The sequence below is a fragment of the Vicia villosa genome, unplaced genomic scaffold (assembly GCF_029867415.1).
Source record: "Vicia villosa cultivar HV-30 ecotype Madison, WI unplaced genomic scaffold, Vvil1.0 ctg.001377F_1_1, whole genome shotgun sequence".
In the NCBI taxonomy this organism is placed as follows: Eukaryota; Viridiplantae; Streptophyta; class Magnoliopsida; order Fabales; family Fabaceae; genus Vicia; species Vicia villosa.
The window spans coordinates 172,072-186,684 of record NW_026705600.1 but is presented as its reverse complement, the minus strand read 5'-3'; the positions used below and the strand labels follow the sequence as shown (position 1 = coordinate 186,684).

The 14,613-nt window shown below is 36.8% G+C and overlaps 1 protein-coding gene across 1 annotated transcript; it reads left to right on the top strand.

The window, feature by feature from the left end:
- The first annotated feature begins 1,239 nt into the window (after nucleotides 1–1,239).
- On the top strand, nucleotides 1,240–1,833 carry LOC131634913 (uncharacterized). Its single transcript, XM_058905538.1, has one exon. It carries the CDS (start codon nucleotides 1,240–1,242, stop codon nucleotides 1,831–1,833), a length of 594 nt encoding a protein of 197 aa, XP_058761521.1.
- Nucleotides 1,834–14,613: the final 12,780 nt, after the last annotated feature.

Sequence of the window (14,613 nt, the reverse complement as noted above, 5' to 3'; positions counted from 1 at the left end):
ATTGTAATCTGTTGCGATTAGTGGATTAAATCCTCAGGTGAGGTAAATCACTCTGTGGGGGTGGACTGGAGTAGTTTAGTTAACAACGAACCAGGATAAAAATAACTGTGCAAATTGTTTTTATCATTCAAGTTTTTAGACTACACTTATTCAAACCCCCCCTTTCTAAGTGTTTTTCTATCCTTCAAGGGGTGTTAATACCTTCCCTTCGCATAACCGACTCCCGAACCCTAATTTTGTTGCGATGACCATCTTATCCATTTCATTTTATCTTTGTGGATTTTATCCATATTTTCCCTTTCCTTTTGGAATAAATAAAATTTGGTGGCGACTCTATTTATATTTCGAGCGCGCGAGCGCTCAGGTATTTTCGACCGGCCGCGACAAAACCCAAATAGCTCAAGTTAATGTGAGGCATGTTCAGGTACTTCATTGTATTTTCTGTGGAGTATAATGGGCCAATGGTAATTGTTCCATCGAGCTTGAGAGAGCAGAAGTTCATTATGCTAATTTTCAGAAGAATAATCCTTATTCCAACACTTACAATCCAGGTTAGAAAGATCATCTGAACTTCAAGGGAGTAATAATCTGACTTTAAACTCTAATCAAGGTGTTTAACAAGCACCTCATCGCAAGCCCTAACCTCTTGAAAAAGCATCACAAAATTTCATGAAGTCCAATGCAGAGAGTTTCACAAAAGTAAATAAGGCCAAGAAGACATGACAAAGTTTCAGCAAGAGATGGCACAAAATCAGGTTTAATGAACAAGAACACTGATGCATCCATAAAAAATTCAAAGATACATGTCGGTCAATTGTCTTGTCAAATGGCAGCTTAAGCGGGGGATTTGTAGGTAATATCGTAGATAACTTGAAGAAAAACATGTAAAGCCATCAAGTTAAGAAATCTAGTGGTGTCTTCCGGACCTCTGAATGGTAAAGAGAGGAAAAAATAAGTGGTAGTTGAGGAGGAGGTTGAGAAAAATTATGAGGGAGGAAAAAGTGAGCATAAGTGTTAAGATGAGGAAAAAAGGTACACCCTTAACCGATTAATTGATAAGAATCCACTCTTCCGAAGAACCAAGAAATAGATTTAACTGAGCCAAACTTTGAGCTATCTGACTACATCAAACCATCTTACCCGATTTTGAAAAAGACACCCAAAAAGGAAGTGAGTCAGTTTATGGAAATATTGAACAACATACAAGTCAACCTTTTGTTTTGTGAAGCCCTCTAGCAGATGCGTGTTTATGAAACATTTATGAAAAAGCTCATATCAAGAAAGAGAAATTTGAAACATGATGAAAACATCGCTTTGGCAGAAGAGTGTAGAGCAATCTGCCAAAGGAAGCTTCCACCAAAACTCACTGATCTAGAAAGATTTAGTATTCCTTGTCCAATTGGTTCACTAACAATTAATCATGAATTATGTGACTTAGGAACTAGTATCAATCTGATGCCATTATCCATGATGAGGAACTTAAAGTGTGGCAAACCAAAGCCAATACATATGACCTTGATTCTAGTTAATTGTTCGATCCCGTATCCATATGGAGTGTTAGAAGATGTCCTGGTTAGAGTTGATGGGATATTGTTTCCATCTGATTATGTAATTATTGACATGCTTGAGGATTTGAAAACACCATTACTATTAAGAAGATCGTTCTTAGCAACAGGTAAAGCTCTCATTGATGTGGCACTGGGAGAATCGGTAATAATATTTAACAAAGAAAATTTTGTCTTCAACATGTTTGAAGAGTTGAAGCACCACTTGAAAAATCCTCAGTGCTACCAAGTAAGCATGGTGAAAGAAAAACCAAAAAAGCTTCAATGAAACAAAATGGTAAGAACAAAATTTCAGGCAGGCCAAAGGATTGCGAGGTAAGTGGAAGGCTTGAACTTCTAGTCCTTTTATTATGAATGGAGTTTTTGCAGGTGGAGAATTTGAATCGATTGATACAAGCGATGTGCCCACCTTTGTGGTGAAAGGAATAAAGTTGAGGTCTTATGAAAGAAGTGAAAAAGCATCGAAGAAGGCTTCTCCGATGCTCGTAGAGCCTTAGACAATATATTCAAGCCAGTGAGATTAAACAAGCATTTAATGGGAGGCAACCCATCATTTTCAATTTTTTAGTTTTAGTTTATTTCAGTTATTTCCCTTTTTGAATATGATCCAAGGAAGATTACTAGATATCACTCATGAAAGCTATTCCCTTTATATTTCTCCTTGCTTTAATTAATTAACTTATTTTGTTTTGTTGTTTCTTTCAGTTTTAATTTGCTACCTTACTAGTGTCATCATGAAAAAGAAAAGAAAAATTCACTAGAAAAAGAATGAAAGAGATCAACAGTGAAGTTCCCTTGCAAATTGACAGTAGATGAAGAAAAGGGAAATCGACTACTTGTACTCAATTTCCAGATGCCTCACCTAGTAAGGTTTGAGCCAAAAAAATTCATGGCTTGATTTTCCTTCTTATGAGAGTATCCATGCATTACTCATTTTCTAGATTGGGCATCTTTTCTGATTTTGAGTCATTGATCTGATAAATACACACTGAGGATGTTGTTTGTGAAAACTCTGAGCCTTTTTAAGCCATCCTATTGCAATATGAAAATATCCATTGTTTAATCCCTTTGAGCCTAAAACATTTCTTTCAGTGACATAGCCATATTATATAGCCATTGACTTGTAAAATTAAATCTTTACACCCTCATTATAGGTAGGCATAAATTTTTAGTCCCTAGTTGATTGGAAAAGCATAAGTTTGGGGTTGCTCTAGGAAGTTAGCAACGAATTGTTAGAACAAGATTTGTTCTGATCAATTATCTTAGTTTTGATGATAACAATAATATGAATTTTGCTTAAGATAATATGGTACTCTAATCCAATGCAATTTCCTTTTCAGGAAATATATAAAGAGTATGCATAATTCAGCGCTCAGAAGCTTTGTCTCTCAAGGGTTCAGCATGCAACATCAGAACATGGTCTGGCAAGACATCAGAAGATGGTCGAAGCAGAATCAGAACATGGGTCTATGGAAGCATCAGAAGAACATGAGATCAGAAGCACTGAAGTTCTGATGGTATCACGCACAGAAGCACTTCAAGGTCAGAAGATCAGAAGATGCTTTGCACCAAGCTGTTTGACTCTGATGATATTCAAACGTTGTATTCACAAACATCAGATCAGAAGGAAGTACAAGTGGCAGGCTACGCTGACTGACAAAAGGAACGTTAGAAGCTATTAAAGGCAACGTCAGTAGACACAGCGTGAACAAGGCTCGAGGTAGTTGACAAAAGCGTATAACATTAAATGCGATGCTGTACGGAACACGCAAAGCATTAAATGCACTCAACGGTCATCTTCTCCAACGCCTATATATATGAAGTTCTGATGAGAAGCAAGGTTACCAATTCTTAACGAACTTACACAATTTCTGTGAAGATTAACTTGCTGAAACACTGTTCTATTCGAAGCTCAGAATCTTCATCTTCATCAAAGCTCACTACATTGCTGTTGTAATATATTAGTGAGAATAAGCTTAAACGATAAGAGAAATATCACAGTTTGTGATTATAGCTTTTAAGAAGCAATTGTAATACTCTTAGATTTGATTACATTAAGTTGTAAGGAACTAGAGTGATCGTGTGGATCAGAATACTCTAGGAAGTCTTAGAGGTTATCTAAGCAGGTTGTAACTAGAGTGATCGTGTGGATCAGAAGACTCTAGAAAGTCTTAGAGGGTATCTAAGCAGTTGTTCCTGGAGTGATCAGTGTGTGATCAGAAGACTCTTGAAGACTTAGTTGCTGACTAAGTGGAGAACCATTGTAATCCGTGCGATTAGTGGATTAAATCCTCAGTTGAGGTAAATCATCTCTGCGGGGGTGGACTGGAGTAGTTTAGTTAACAACGAACCAGGATAAAAATAACTGTGCAATTTATTTTTATCGGTCAAGTTTTTAAAGCTACACTTATTCAAACCCCCCCTTTCTAAGTGTTTTTCTATCCTTCACGAATAAGTTTGGGGTAGGGGTACTAGAGATATTGGTCAAAAAGAAAGAAAAATAAGAAGTTAAAAATAACTTCTTTAATTTTTTTGTTTAAAAATAGAACCAACAATATGCAATTCTCTAGTACCGAGTGCATTATATAAGAGTTAGATGGAAGGAAGTCGATAACATCAGGAAAAATAGGTACCTAACTCCAAAGGTTTATGCCTACTATCTTAAATTACCCTACCCTGACATAAGCCATGTTACAACCTGTAAAAGACTTCAAAAGTGTGAATTTAAGTGTGACTTTGATCGATTTAATTAGAAAATTTTCAAATTTATTGTTAAATTATATTTTATGTTTATTGAGTGGTTACCTTGTCAATTTGAGTGCATCATTTGAAGGTGCGTGAAACACAAGAGAGGGAGGTTTGAATTGGGTTGCACCAAATATAATCTTTTTCGCAACTAAAAAGCAAGGTTAATAAGAGATATAAAAATAGATTAACATAACTATTGTTATCCTAGTTCACTATTAACGAAGTTACTCTAGTCCACCCGCCAAGGTGATTTCTCCTTCTCAATAAGGACTTAATCCACTATAACCAAACTAATTAAAGACAACCACACTGACAGCAACCAATGCCTTAAGACTTCTGACTAGCACCTAGCCTTCTCAAGGAAACAACCACAATAAGCTCTGATCAACCTTGCTGACAACCCTAACAAGTTCAATTGATCCTTCTTGTGAAACCACTATGATCGCAGCCACAATCTCTTAAAACAAGATTTGGTTCTGCAGTATTATCTCCGAGTTTTGATGATAACAATAAGTTTATTTGTATGAATAATTTTTGGTACTCTAACGTTTGTTATTTTTTAGTATTTAACAAATGTTCTATTGAACAATAGCGAATTACTTCAGTAGGTTTTGAAGTGTGTGACTCTGATACTCTATCTAATGAAGCCAAGTTCTGAAGATCTAAAGATAAAGGTTCTAAGTGTCATACCCTAATTTTGACCCCCCTGAGATGTTACACTTCCAGGTTTGTCATTAACCCAAGACAAGTACTTAGGGCAGTCACTTGTTACACAATTAGAGATATGCAAGAACAAAAGAGTTCAGGCCAAGGACCAATCAGTATGGGATTAATCTATGATGCAATCACAAGGCTCAAATGATTCATTCATTCACATATGATTGATTAGACACCAGTCATCAAGACTCAGGTTTGCTCAGATCACCAGACTAGGGTTTTGAGCCCCTCAAGGACTAAAATCAGGGATCACATTTGGGAAACCCTAAAAAGCTCAAGGGCATCACTCAAAGGCTTCAATCATCTTCAAATGATCCATATGACAATATCCACTGGGCATTATACTTCAATTCAAGATCTACAGTCATCAATTTCATCTGGTCGACAATTAGGGTTTTTGACCTAATTCACCTAGACAGTTGACTTTTAATCAGGACATGAATCCAAAACTCAAAACATAAATCAAGAGTTTCTATTACCCCAAGATAATCCATTCATAACATCCATTTGAGGAGGAGAGCTTGATTCAACACAAAAGTCCAAGATTTCATTTCATTTGGAAAAAGTCAACTGTACAGGATCACCTTTGACTTTTGAGATTTTTGGTCAAACCATAACTTTTAAGGATCAATATCATCAATATATGATTATTGAAGTCATTTGGCCAAAGAAATTCAAGAAAAATCATCAAGGATCAAAAAGTCAACAAAAGTCAAGAATTAGGGTTTTTAAGGGCATTTTGGGAACTCAAAATTTTACTTACACACTCAAAAATCTCCCAAAATGAAAATTGTAGATCTTGCAAAATAAAACAACATCTTACAATGCAACTTTTTTCAAGAAAATCAATCATTTAAGAGATTTGGGATTTGGAAGTTATAGGCCTTAAAAACTTAGAAATTTTTCAAAGTTTTTTTAACCTAGTTTTCTTCCAACTTTAGGCCCATTTTTCATAAATTTCCCAAATGATTTTGAAGAAACTCCAAACTAATGAATTGAAGTACATGTTAAGGGCTTTCCAAATTGTGCTCAACCTTCTCCAAATTAATTTTGAGCCAAGAGTTATGCTTGTTCAAAGTTGGCCTCATGAAGGAAAATTATAGGTCATGTATAATTTGAAACTTTGCAAATTTATGCAAATGGCTCTACTAAGTGATGCTACATGACCCATAATACATCAGTAATGTTACCATACATTCATTTTCACCATGGCATGAGGATTGAAGAATATTCCCAAAACAAGAACATGTGATTATGTAATCATTACTTTTGGGAATTTATGGTAAGTGATGATTCATCAATTGGAATCTTCTCCTAAGCCAATAGAAAGCTTCTACACATCAGAAATGTTCCCTAAGATCTGCAAGGATCAATGGCTAGGGAGAATGCTCGAAAATGCCATCATTGAATTTTGGATAGTTTTGAATTTCTTCATGCTTAAGAAACCAAACTTACTTCACTAAGCAAGCTCACTATATCCAAATGCTCTGCATCATTTGCCTATAAATAGAAGAGCCTTCATCAGTATTGATCACACAAAAGCAACCATAACTTCTTGCTTTCTCCATTTCTCCCTCTTGCTTATAGTTTTCAAAAGTTCTTTGGCAAGAAGAATCGAATTCTTCAAACCAGAGCTCTTCTTTTGAAAGTAAGCCTTCTAACATCTTAAGGAGGTTCATTGGAGTTGATCCAAGCATCTGGATCACTTCTGTAAGTGGGGGAACACCATTGTTGCTTTCATTTTGAAGCTCGTGCAGTTGGAGGTCCATAGAGCAATTCAGAAGGTGTCAAGCTAGTCCAAGCATCCAAACACATTCCTTAGGTTGTAGTGAAGCTATCCAGATGCCTGTAGCACATCTGTAACCACAGAATCACCAACCTCCATGATCAATTGAAGCTCAAATAGAATGTGTCGAGTAGAGAATTTCTGAGGCATTCAAGTCACAATAAACATTCAGATAGCATCATTGAGTCACCAGGAAGCTTCCAGGATCATCCATACAAGCCTAGGAGTTCTCCATCAGCCTCACGACCTCCATTTTCAGAGGTAAGTTTCTCAGCTCCATCTCTTTAATTCGGGTACTCTTTTTGTTAAAACTCAATACCATTTCATTCAGCATCATCAGAGGACTAAAAACCCTCTATCATCAGTCATTTATACTTCAGTATATCCATTTAATTTAATTTTCAAATTTTAGGGTTCTTCACGTATTTTAGATAATTCAGTAGATGTAGTTAATATAAATTCATGTTAGTTACATATTTGAAATCGTGAGAGAAATTAGAACAAGTTTGGTGTTTACATCATCTGATTTGGTTGAGAAACGAGAGAGTTGGAATTTCAAATTTATGGAAGCTTGAGGTTGAAGACGAAGATGGTGGTGGCGCTCAAAATTCAAATCCAGGGTTAAAGTTTATTTTATTTTGAGTGGTAGGTGTTTTATAAACGACTACATCGTTATAGCCCAATGGTAAAGAGGGTTTGTTTGCGCGCGTGCCTCAGGTCTGGGGTTCGAATCCCCCTCGCCCCAGACCTTTTGGATTTTATTTCTTTTTTTTTACACTATGCATTTGATAACCAATGTATTGCAATGGAGTCACTCCTTTGACACCAAGCGCGCGTTGGCCTAGTGGTGTTGTTTTGAGTAGTTGATTGCAAGGGCGTGGGTTCAAACCATGGTGAGACCAAAACATCTTTTTTATCACTATTTTCTTTAATTTTATTCACAATTTCAACCAATTAATTCACCTATCAAATTAAATCATTTTCACTCCATTTTTTACATACTTTTCATTTAATATATCTATTTTATGAATAACCCAAAAAATCACAAAAATATTATTTATTTGATATATTTTTATTAAGTTTAAAATGATACTTATTTTAAGTATTTTAAAATACTTTAAGTATAATTTTCATTTGATTTCCAACATTTAATCACTTGAACATATTTTTGTGATAAAACCCTAATTGCTTAGGCCTTAATTAGGTATAGACTTTGTCTTTATTCTAATTAAGTTGATTATTGTCAATATTTCAAATTATTTTCAAACTTCGATTAAACGGACGGTTAAGGTTCTTATTCAACAAAACCTTACATCTCGTGTTTTCTCTTTATCATAAACAGTAAATAAATATTTTGGGCCTCTAATAGAGTGTAAGACCCAACACCTTTTTCTTTTCTTAGTTTGTTTTCAAAAACTGTATTTACAAAATCTTCTTTCTGTTTTCAAAACATTCTTCTGGTATTTGAAGGGCATTATTTCCGGTGAAACTCTTCAGATACCTATGTGACCTATGTCCATCTTCACTTCTTCTGTTTTCAAAAAAAACCTTTAACTGTTTATCATAAATATTCAATTGTTATCAATAAACAACAAAATTGCTGGTGAGGCTTTGTATATACATCTTCAAAGGCCTCCACTCCATCCAGGTTAGGCTTTACAAGCTTTCAATTTACTGTCTTTATTTAAATTACTGTCAAATATAAACTGTTTATATATTGTTTAGGACTACGTCTGAGTATAAACCTTAGGACAATTAAACTATATATATATTATAGGACTATGGCCTAGGATTGAGAATGTCTTCCCGGTGAAGGCTCTTTCCTAATTAGAGATCTTTAGTTCAAACCCTCAAGATGAGGTATTCCCGGTGAAACATCTTGAAAAAGCCTTAGAACCCAAAATAGGATACATCCACCCAAGAGGAATTATTCCCGGTGAAACCTCTTACCCGTTTGCTTAGAGCCAAAATAAGTTCAAAACCACATAGCTTTCTCTTGTGCTATAACAAGGACCCTCGATGACCCTTGATTAGCCTCCTCTTGGGCTTTGTACAAGGACCCACAGGCTTCTTAAAAGCATTCCCAGCTTACTCTTGAGCTTGTATACAAGGACCCATCAGGTTTCTTATAAACATAGGAACGGGTCTTTAGTCACCTTTTAGCCAACCCTGGTGAGTTTCTTCTATTCCTTAAACCAGACTTTTAAACAAGCTAAGATTGTCTCAATCTCAGTATTGAGTACACCTTTTGGAATGAGAGACATGGAAATTCTCTGTCACCCTTATCTTCATAATTTTCCTCCTTAGCAGAATCTAGGATCCATATCTGTATATCCTCAGTCAGTGTCAGCCTTAATCTTGGGCTTTAAACAAGAAGTCTCAAATAGATAATCCTTCTGCCATCTTTCCAAATCCCCTGGAAAGGGTTAGCCTCCAAAATCACTCCTTTAAATCCAAATTCCCTGGAAAGGGTTACCTTCCAAAAATTAAACTTTCAAAAGATAAACTCTCCAGCAGAGTAAACCCCTGGAAAGGGTTAGCCTCCAAAATCAGTCCTCTAAAGTCATAATTCCCTGGAAAGGGTTAGCTTCCAAAAATTTAACTTTTAAAAGATAAATCTCACTTAAAGTCAGTCTCAGTCAATAAAAAACAATTCCCCAGTAGAGTCTACTTTAGGTCAACCATCCAAACAAATTCTCCAGTAGAGTCAATCTTCCAACCTGGGATTTCCATTCAACAAAAGCACAATCCTCAGTAGAGTCAATCTTTAGGATAATCCTCAACAGAGTAATCCCCTCTGAGTCAAAAGATCCCACACTGGTAGATCTTTCCCCATTTTAAGAGTCAACCTCAACCTCGGGCTTTGTACAAGGCACATACTTCCCTTAGAGTCAGAACTCTATTCATAGGTGTTCCCCTATCCAGAGTCAGCCACAACCTTGGGCTTTGTACAAGGCATATAATAGAGTCTCCCCAGTGAGTCCATCACCTTCAAGTAGCCACAACCTTGGGCTTTGTACAAGGCATATAAACCATATTCCCTGTGTCAAAAGATTTCTAACCTCTAGGATCTTTTCCCCATTTAGAGTCATCCATATTCAGTTTCTTTAAGAGTCCGCCACAACCTTGGGTTTCATACAAGGCAGAAGATAATATTCTCCGCAAATAAGAGTCATCCACAACCTTGGGCTTTGTACGAGGCACACAAAATAGGGTCTCCCTAGGTAGAGTCAGCCACAATTATGGGCTTTGTACAGAACACCAAATAAAATCCATCAAAATAAACACTCTCCAACTAGAGTCAGCCTCAATTCTGGGCTTTGTACAGAACACAAAACCTTTTAGTTTAAGTTAATCCCCAGTGGAGTTATCTCCCAGAGTCAATAAAATCAATCAAAAAGCCTCAAGCTTGGGCCTCATACAAGCCAGCTAAAGTCAAATCTTTCATACAGTAGGTAGACATAGCTTATCTCTATAAAGAGATTTTTCTCCTATCTCACCACATTCAAACAAACATTACATTACATTTTAATTTTAATCAGTCTCCCATTTAGGATTTTGAAAGTCATGCTCTGTCAGTAAACCTAGGCATGTTGTAACTTTCCCTAATTTGGTTGAGCACCTTTATTTCATTTATGACGCAGTTGACTGGTATACTTGCACATAAACAAGTAAGGCCCCCCTCTTGAATGAAATGAATTCAGTTATTCTGTCACTCTTTTAATGTTTGTGGTGGAATAGTAGAAATACCTCTCTGTAAAGATAATTTCATGTCTCTTTGTTGTAAACAAAGATTTAATCCAAGCTTCAACCTTGAGCTTTAAGCAAGGCACCCAAAAAAATAATTAATTTCCCTAATTAGTTCTCCGAACTACAAAAAGCTCTGACTTCCATTAGGGATATGTAGGCATGAGGTTCACAAGGAATCTCAGCGAGCTAATAAAATACCAAAATAGTATGTCTGTCTTTCTTTTAAATCAATTCAATTCCTTCTCCTAACACAAAGGAGAAACTTTCCCAATAATAAGCAACAAACACAAACACATAGACACAAAGAAGGTTCCCGTAGAGTACTACGGATATGTAGGGTGCTTAAAATCTTCCCTATGTATAACCGACCCCCCAGACTCCAGAATTTCTAGTCTAGGTGAATCCCCACACTTAGCAAACTCCTAGGGTTTATTTGAGATCTTTTTCCCCTTTCCTACTCGTAGGATAATTAAAAAGTTCGTGTGGTATCGTAGGAAGATCTGAAACAAAATTCATCCCGCCACGGGCGCATTCTCCTTCCAAATTTCGCGTGAAGGGTCTAGCGTGCCGTCCTCCCAAGTGAAATGGGGAGGTAAAAAAAACGACACCACACTAAGGAACAATCCAGATGCTGAAGACTTATGTTTCTAAAGATAAAGGGTACTGAAGACCAAGTGTTGAAGATGCAGTTCTGAAGAATCTGAAGACTTGAAGCTCTAAAGACCCCAGGCTTATTTTTTGTCTTCTAGCTCATCCTCAACAGAGCCTATGAAGTCTAAGAAGAATATAGAGTAACGTTAACGTAGTACATAGTATGTGGTACGTTAACGTTAACTCATTGTTATGAGATAATTGTTTACTCATATTGTATTTTTGTATTTGGATACGTTATTTTGTTGATGAATGGCCTTGAGCCGAGATATTGAGATATGGTGGATGATGTATGGGAATCATCCGATTTACCATTTATTTGATGAGATGATTATTCCGCTGTGTTTTCGCATGTTGCTTTAAATCCCGTGTTATTCGGAAATGACCATTGCATGTTGTTTTATTTTGAATTATGTGTAACGCCCTCGTGAAATGCATGCTTCTTTACTCTGATTTATGCGAATGTATGCCTTATTTTTTTAATATAGAATTGGGGGTGTTACATAGTGGTATCAGAGCACGGTCGGTCAGTTGGCCAGGTCATTTATGTTTTCCTATCCCTTTTGTATTGGATTTGTGTATCTGACATGATCAATACTGTTTGTCTGTCGGTCGTTGGATGTCTTAGGACAATGGCTGCAGGAAGGAATGTTAACATTAATGTTGAGGCGGTGATGAGGTGGACTGGTGCGATTGGATAAGTGCCGCAAGAGAATGTCCGCTATGGAGGAAAGGATGAGTTCTGTGCTTTTGGAGACTTCCTAAGGTGCAATCCACCGACTTTTGAAGGAAAGTTGGACCGGACAAAGCACATGCATCGATGAGAGAAATGGAAAAGATTTTTCAAATCATGATTTGTACGGATGTACAGAAGGTGCAGTTGGGTACTCACATTGTAGCAACCTGCCCTAAAAATAAAAGATTTTAGAGTCGCCACCTATTCTGAAGGGCGAATAGGAAACCCTACGAAGTTAAGAAATCTGGGTAAGATTATTATAATCAGGTCGAGGGAAGGTGTTAGGCACCCTCTACCCTTTCCTAAGGTTTCGAATTTAAAGTAAAGGTTTTATGGCTAAATATTCAGGTTTAATAGCTAAGGAAATGAATAGGGGAAAAAGTGAGATTTTAAGATGAATTGAATTTTTAAGGAGGGGGACTCGCCTTGGTTATCCAAGTGCCTACGTATCTCCTTAGGGAGAATCAGAGTCAACGTAGTTTGGGCACAGGGTTGTACGCCTTAGAATTTGGAGTAGATTTGATATGGTTTGAAGGCTTTTTGAATGGCCTATCGCAGTTGTTGAAATGCGAAGTTCGAAGGTATTTTGAATTACCTTGTCGTAGATTTGAAAATCGCAGTATTGAAGAGATGAAAATCCGTAGTGTCGTGGTTTAGTGTGTTTTGAATGTTTGGCGTACAACCCTGGTTTAATATGTCACCGTTAGTTGCGATGATCAATAGGTTTGATCATTATAGTTAAGGGATTAATGGGGTATTGCTGGTTACTCTGACCGATAGATTCGATCGTCGCGGGCAGCAAATAAAATGTATTTTAAATTTCGTATATTTTTTTATCTCTTGTCTAATGTGACTAATAGATTTAGTCGGGTCGAGAAGAGAATTAAACAAAGGATTAATTAAAATTATTTCTCGTCAATGCGACTAATAGGTTTAGTCGGGTCGAGGAGAAAATTATATTAATCCCGAATCAATTGAATAAGAATTAAGGTCTTTGCCAAATGGTAGTGGGATTGGGCAAACCCTAATACGTACACCTTTATAGGGTTTTTGTGATTTATAATTAAAGATGATTAAATAAATTGATCGACATAATCGAATAATCGGGGAAATAATTCTAAACCCTAGTTAGGAGCCTAATCCTAATTTATATCTAATCCTAATAAATTATTTAAATTAAACCATATTTAATTAATATGTAATCTAAACAATTAATATGATAATAATAAAATAAATATATAAAGGAACCTGGCAATAATCATGTGTTGCTGGCTTGAGGGTGCATGATAAGCCTTCAGCTTGGTGTACGTTAGATTAGGATTATTGGAGATCCAGTGGTAAAGAACCGAGGGTGTATCATAGAGGTTCCTTGGTCACCCATACCAGATTGAAGATCAAACACATAGTGAAAATAATTGAAAAAAAAAAACAAATTTGTCACCAGCAAGGGTCGAACCCACGCTGTGACCCATCACATGTACACACTTCCACCAGGCTGCAGCGCTTTTGATGTCAAAACAATGCACAAAACACCATATCTATCAACTAAATTAAAGTGTATTAATAAAACAACCTGATTTCCACGCATGGGCCCCTGGACACTTTGAGTAACCAATTGCGCGAGGAGAGAAGGTCTCCGCTGGTTGACCAACCAATGAGCGAATGACGCGCGTGGAGAGAGGGAGCACCCTCGTTGACCGGCGAGTGGAACAACACCACGTGTGTTGGGATTATCTTTGTTTTCCCCCTCTGAATTTCCTGCGGATTTATTTGTGAAATCCGCTGCGAAATTACCTGCGATAAAACCTTCAAATCTTTCTTCGCCTTTAGAAACCTGCAGAACAGCCACCACAACGACAGGAAACAGCCTAGATAGTCTAAAACACATGCTACCAAATCAAAGGACATGTTAGTTTGGCGTGATAAGGCCTGTAGCCATGAAAACGAGCGAATAAGACCCTAGTGCCCTAGCTATGGTAAACGTTGATTTGTGCGTGAGAGCTTCGTTATGATGGTTGTTATCTACTCTAACCTTCCTGCTGATCTCAAATATACAATCGTTATGGATCAAAACATGATAACATGCTAGGTAGGAGAATTTTAAACTTGAACACATATGATAACTATGGTATGAACATTCTGAATGTTGCAAAGCTTACCCACTGTTACACACTTAACCTTTGATGTCTTAGGAACTGATTGGGAGTGTTTGTTAGCTTCAAAAGTCGCTGTTGTACTACGGTGAACTGACTTTATCGAAATGTACGGTATGCAAGAGTCGCCACCGACTTTTATTTTATCCAAATTAAATAGAAAGACTAAAAGAACAGGAAAAACCTTTTAAATAAAAAACTGAGTTCGGAGGGTAATTTATGCAAAGGGAAGGTGTAAGGCACCCTTTGCATCCATGGTTAACCATGGGCTCTTAATTGCTTTGCTCGTTTCGAAAAGAAATGTAGAAGAAGAAACAAGGACTTTAGCTCGTAAATGAGCGTAGCCTTGAAAATGTTTAGAAAAAGGGTAAGAAAAAGGTTTTTAAACCAGAGCATGCAATTAAGGGCAAATTACCTTGATATTTGTAAAAAGGTTCTTTTAGCCTTTCAGGGTGAAAGGGTCTATCCATGCCATTAGGGGGCAGGAAGCCTTTCATTTGGAGGTTA